Genomic DNA, 6,247 nt, shown 5'->3' with positions numbered 1-6,247 from the left:
AGTAGTAGTAGTAGTGGTAGTAGTAGTAGCAGTGTCTACCCATCCTTAGATATTCTTGGAGATCACTACCTGACATTACCCGAAAGCATGGGAGCCAGTGGAGAGAGGCAGTGTGCTCAGCGGCAAAGCGCCCCCCCTCCCTCCACGACGACAACCAGTCAGGGACCGGTAAGTCTTTACTACGTCGACATTTCCAAAGCGGGGCCCGGCCGGGATGTTTTAAGAAACGAAAAATTAAAATGTATACCTAGAAATATACCCAAGCATGCATGAATCTTATTTTGACATTTTGTGTAAAACTATTTTGATGTTTTTAATGTCAATCTTTTCACTCCCGAAAGCTGCCCGGCCGGTCCCCGCTTTGGAAATGTGACCTAAGCCTAAGCGATATGGGAGCCAGCAGCAAGACGTTCAGAAATGTACTGTAGCCTTTGTAGAAGTAACATTTGTTGTAGACGCAGACCCTGAATTTCGCCTCCGTTTCCTTCGCAGAGCCGGACGAGTGCGCGGCAGTGAACGGGCGGTGCGACCAGCTCTGCTCCAACGTCCCTGGGGGGTACAGATGCGGCTGCCGCCAGGGTTTCGTACTGATGACAGACGCACACGGGTGTGGAGGTAAACAGTGCTGTTACATGATTGTAGTAGTTGTCGACTTGAAGATTACTTTCATTGATCAAACTACAATCTTCGGTAGCCTAGGTTCTCTTGATGCCGGCCCAAAATGATGCCGGCCGTTAGCTAGGAGAAGTTAAATGTACCTGCAACATTATTTAAAACTGAAACTCTAGTAAGGAAACATTGTCCTCTGCGTTGATCTCATGTTCTTTGTGTTGAAGTGTGCGGCCGATGCCAGGGCGGAGACGTGAACTGTGACCCGATGTCAGGTGTCTGCTCGGCTGGGTGTCAGGACGGGTGGAAAAGTCAGCTTTGCGATAAAGGTATCTTTGTTATTCTCTATCTTCCACAAATCATGTATTCGGCATGCCTAAACTCTGTTTTAGTTTGAAAAATGAAGATGCAAATATGCATGTAGGTCTTTCTTTTCAAAGCAGTCGTTTGGAACCCTAATCTGTATTGGTTATGGAGTTAGGCAGCAGGGAGAACCCTAATCTGTATTTACCTGCATGTATGCAGGTATGGTTTTGATGCTGGTGGGAACTTTTCGGTAGCCGGGGATGTAGGGCGCTGTATCTCGTGAACGGATGGTGCGAGCACGACGATTTTTGGTACGTGGGTTGGGGGTGGTAGCCTAACACTCAGGTTTGATTTTGGGCCTCCTGGCGTTTGAACTTGACATTGCAGGTGGCATTTTTGGTGTTTTGGGGGCACTTTTGGCGCTTTGTGTCCGGAACGATACGCGCGATTGCGACGATTTTTGGTGCATGGGTGGGGGGTTGTTGCCTGTTGCCTAGGATTGACTTTGGGCCTTGTCGCGTTTGAACTTGACCCGGCAGGTCGAATTTTGTGTCCGGGAGGGTTGTTTCCGGAGTTATATCTTCTGAACGGCTGGTGCTGGCGCGATGATATTTGGCACATGTGTCGGCGGTGGCTGAATAATGCTCAATTTTGATTTTGGCGCCCTTGGTGCTTGAACTTGACATTTTAGGTTACCTTTTGTGCGGGCACGGGGCGTGCGCTGTATCTCCGGAACGCAAGGTGCCATTGTGTTGCCATTTGGTACGTGAGTTGTTTGTGGTGTCCTGGTGGTCAGGTTTGATTTTGGGCCTCCTAGTGCTTGAACTTGATACTGTATAGGTTGACCCTGTTTTAGTGTGGTTGGGGCATCCTCCCAATATCTGCTTGGTTTTAAAAACAGATTATGGTTGGGTGTAGAACCATCATCTGGCCTGGGCTACCTTCAATGTATCAGGTTACTTAGTGGCACTGACAGTTTGCCAGATGACGGGAGTGTGCCAGATTATATATCTGTTGGTCAGGTATAATTGGAGTTTGCTTATTACTCTTTGTGGTGTTTCTAGAGCTGTATAGTACTGAGTTTTAAGTTCCGGTACAAGTTCCTTTACCCTGTTGGTAATCATGGTTGAACTTGAACTTAAACAGAAGAAGATGCAATTTTCTAATGTGGAGGAGAACTGTATAGAGTGTGGGCATGAGAGAAAGGTATGTGTATGATTTGTCCTGTGTTTCTTTTTGTTTCTTTGGTAATGCCATTTCCATACTGTATACAGGTAATTTGTAGTTTTGGGCTAGTCATATTCGCTTGGTTTTTGGGCCTGCTTAATCTATGGTACAGGCAGGGTTAAGTGGTGGAGGCTTAGCTTTGTTCTGTTTTAAATTCAGTATCGTTTGTTGCATTTTGTCGCGGCAAATATATGATGAAATTCCCCTTCTAAGCAACTGCTCATTGGTTTGCGGGGATGTTTGCTGGGTGTTTGCTCTGACTACAACAGCTTCTGAACTTTTCAAAGCTTCCATTGCCAGCAGCTTGCCATCTATAAATGGGATTGACAAGGACATTTTTCATAGTAAATTATGCTGTTAAATTTGGCTTAGATACTACAGGAGATTTAGGTTTGGGTTGGATGGATGGAATGAAAATATCATACCACCCTGGGGACTAACTGTTGCTGCTGCATGGGGGCTACCACTATTCATATTGTCTAATGTCTATGGAACTACAGATAAAAGTATCATTGGTCAAATTATGCAAGTAACATTCCGATGTCAAGTGAATAACACCCCAGAAATAAATCTTTAATGAATATCATTGGAAGAACACAAACCAAGGAGACTTAGCAGCTGCATTAGGTCAGTACATTGAAATAGGAAGATATTAGTATATCATGTGACAGAGTAACTACATGTGCATGGGCCATCTGAGACAAAAAAAGGTAGCGTCTCAACAACTTCAAAGTACTGTGGTTGGTTACATACTTAAGAAATCCAAAATAAGTAATGTTCATCCATGTCCAAACTTACAAATTCAGAAAATGGAATTTCAGAGTCAGACTTTTGCATGGTGCACAACCAACACGGTAAAAAGCTCATTTTTCCAACCACGTACCACAGACAAAAAGGCAAAAATACACAATAGGTCTACAGAAACCCAATACATTTCATGCAGGCCTGAGGTCTACGAACTCTTGTTGTTATGGAGTTAGGCAGCAGGGAGGACCCTAATCTGTATTGGTTATGGAGTTAGGCAAAAGGGAGAACCCTAATGTGTATTGGTTATGGAGTTAGGCAGCAGGGAGAACCCTAATCTGTATTGGTTATGGAGTTAGGCAGCAGGGAGGACCCTAATCTGTATTGGTTATGGAGTTAGGCAGCAGGGAGAACCCTAATCTGTATTGGTTATGGAGTTAGGCAGCAGGGAGAACCCTAATCTGTATTGGTTATGGAGGCAGCAGGGAGAACCCTAATCTGTACCGGTTATGGAGTTAGGCAAAAGGGAGAACCATAATCTGTATTGGTTATGGAGTTAGGCAGCAGGGAGAACCCTAATCTGTATTGGTTATGGAGTTAGGCAGCAGGGAGAACCCAATCTGTATTGGTTATGGAGTTAGGCAGGTGTTAGTTTAGGTTTTAATCACACGTGGGCGGCCCTGATTGAAACCATCATACTAAAAATCTTGATCTGGAGTATCTTAAAAGTGAACATTTTTTAACGCCCTTCTTATGTGTTTTGATCTTTCTTTGCAGCTGTGGATCCGCCCATGAACCTGGACGTGACTGACGTCACGGATGAAGGGTTCAAGGTCACGTGGTCTCCATCCGTTGACCCTGACCTTCAGGGGTACCGTGTGGTGGTGTCTGGGCTGGACATGATGACAGCTGTCAATCAGAGCACAGCCGAGTCAGCGTTTCCGGTGGTTGGCCTGTCACCGGAGACTGGTTACGTCATCAGGGTGACAGCCCTGTTCTCGTCAGACGGTTGGAGGGCCCAGAGTGAGGCGGCAATGGTACTGGCCGTCACAGGTAGGGGTTGTTGATTGGTGAAGAATGATACTGGCCGTCACAGGTAGGGATTGGTGATTGGCGATGAATGATAAGAACCGGTGCAATGGCCTAGTGGGCAGAGTGTTCGCCTTGCATTCGGTAGGTCGTGAGTTCGATCCCCGGCCGAGTCATACCAAAGACTTTAAAAATGGTACATGCTGCTTTCTCTGCTTAGCACCCAGCATTCGGGAAAGAGTATGGAAGTTGAACACACACCACTACCAGTGGACTAGCCCCCTGCTGTAGTGATTGCGTTGTGTAGCCCAAGGGCTACTGAAACGGAGATGGGCGCCGCCCTATGCGCTATCAGGCGCGGGAAGGAACTTTGACTTTTTGATGAATGATACTGGCGACCACGTGGAGGGATTGGTGATTGGTGGAAAAACCAAATATGATTTGGTCTCGCTGCTTTCTGCGATTGTTCTCAGGCATCATTAGTGTATAGCTAATTTAATGTATAATTCCATTGATTTCCCTGGGCTAGGAATATTGCATAGAGTCTTAATATTATTGAGGTCACCTGAGTTAGAGCCGACTGGCAGCTGCTGCAGACCCTTTAGCCCCGCCTATTGTAAGCTACTCACAATTCAGCCCCTGGCTACGAAGAGAGAGTAGGCGGCCCACCCAATAACTTACTCGTATTTTGTCCAGATATATGCCGAAACTTTATCAGTACAGATCTCTTAATAGATGTGCTTTTTTTTAAATGTGGAAAAGTACTGGTAGTTTGTTAAGCTGATCAGTCTTTCCTCTACTAGCCGCTACACCAACCACTACACCTGCATCTTCCGTTACAACGACTACAACGTCCTCTGCTACAACCCAGAGGACACATCGGACCACCGCCCTCCTTTCCACCCAACCAGCGACTTCAACCGTGAGGGAAGCTGTGAGGGAGGGCAAATCGTCCGACGGTAGGTCCTCTAGTTTGTAATGGACATTTCTTATAAACAGTGCCGTTTGAGTCCTCTTTGTGTAATGGACAATTCCTACAAGACTTGCCATTGGAGTCCTCTTGTTTGTAATGGACATTTCATATAAACATTGACATTTGAGTCCTCTTTGTGTAATGGACAATTCCAACAAGACTTGCCATCAAAGTCCTCTTGATTGTTATGGACATTTCTGACAAGACTTGCCATCAAAGTCCTCTTGTTTGTAATGGACATTTCTTATAAACATTGACATTAGAGTCCTCTTTGTGTAATGGACAATTCCAACAAGACTTGCCATCAAAGTCCTCTTGATTGTTATGGACATTTCTGACAAGACTTGCCATCAAAGTCCTCTTGTTTGTAATGGACATTTCTTATAAACATTGACATTAGAGTCCTCTTTGTGTAATGGACAATTCCAACAAGACTTGCCATCAAAGTCCTCTTGATTGTACTGAACATTTCTTATAAACAGTGCCGTTTGAGTCCTCTTTGTGTAATGGACAATTCCTAAAAGACTTGCCCTCGGAGTCCATGGAATATTTTGTCTATCTATTACCAGAAGAAACATGTTTCGATGAGACCTGATTTTCTTGTAATGTCAACTGTAGTGTTTGTATCGTGATTTGTCATCAAAATATTTGTCACCAATCAATCAATATAGATATCGGTATTTCATTGTTTGATTTTTCTCTCCAGCCTCCACAACAACAACAAGAGGAACAGGAACATTCCTGTCCACCAGTCCATCAACTCTCGGTGAACTTGGATTTGGAGGGGAGGGCGAGACCACAACGCAGCAACCTGGGTTCCATTCACAAGGTCATACAATGTTAAACAGTTTCAAATTATTTGCATAATTATTCGATTTTTCATGTTGCCAAGGCAACCGGTTACTGACAGGCATTACTAAATTTGGTTTTGGTCATGTATTTTCCAGGTTTTCTTGCTACATTACACATATAGTCATACTTTGATGATAGCCGCAAACATAAAGGAATCATTAGTGATTGCAACATGGTTCTGTTTATGTTATGCAGAAACAATGGAGCCCAGCAGCGGGCCGCCGGTGCGCACCACGGCAGCGTCGGCAGACCAGGTATGCTGTTCTATTGCTAACTTCGGGCAATTTGTAATAGGTCGTGCGATCGTCGTACGATCGCTAACTTCGGGCAATTTGTACACATATGTACGTCTCCTGCAAAGTTAAACTGTCTTGGTACACAAAATGCTGTTTTGTATCATGTCGTTGGTTGGTTCTGTCATGGCCGGCATGAAAATCCTATGGCGTCAAAATCGTACGACGATGCGGTATCCGGCTCATTTATCTAACTCTCTTCTCATTTTTTTTT

The 6,247-nt window shown here is 44.8% G+C and overlaps 1 protein-coding gene across 1 annotated transcript in view; it reads left to right on the top strand.

Moving 5' to 3' along the window:
- LOC118411889 (sushi, nidogen and EGF-like domain-containing protein 1) overlaps positions 1-6,247 on the top strand; it is a 42,952-nt gene that overhangs the window by 619 nt on the left and 36,086 nt on the right. The window contains exons 2-7 of the mRNA XM_035814381.1: positions 493-615; positions 837-938; positions 3,664-3,939; positions 4,719-4,874; positions 5,595-5,717; positions 5,936-5,994. Coding sequence (XP_035670274.1) covers positions 493-615; positions 837-938; positions 3,664-3,939; positions 4,719-4,874; positions 5,595-5,717; positions 5,936-5,994 — 839 coding nt within the window. The remainder of the gene's footprint in view (positions 1-492; positions 616-836; positions 939-3,663; positions 3,940-4,718; positions 4,875-5,594; positions 5,718-5,935; positions 5,995-6,247) is intronic.

The sequence above is a fragment of the Branchiostoma floridae genome, chromosome 3, assembly GCF_000003815.2.
Source record: "Branchiostoma floridae strain S238N-H82 chromosome 3, Bfl_VNyyK, whole genome shotgun sequence".
NCBI classification, from domain to species: Eukaryota; Metazoa; Chordata; class Leptocardii; order Amphioxiformes; family Branchiostomatidae; genus Branchiostoma; species Branchiostoma floridae.
Note: the sequence above shows the minus strand (reverse complement) of the source record. Positions and strands in the feature narration are given on the sequence as shown.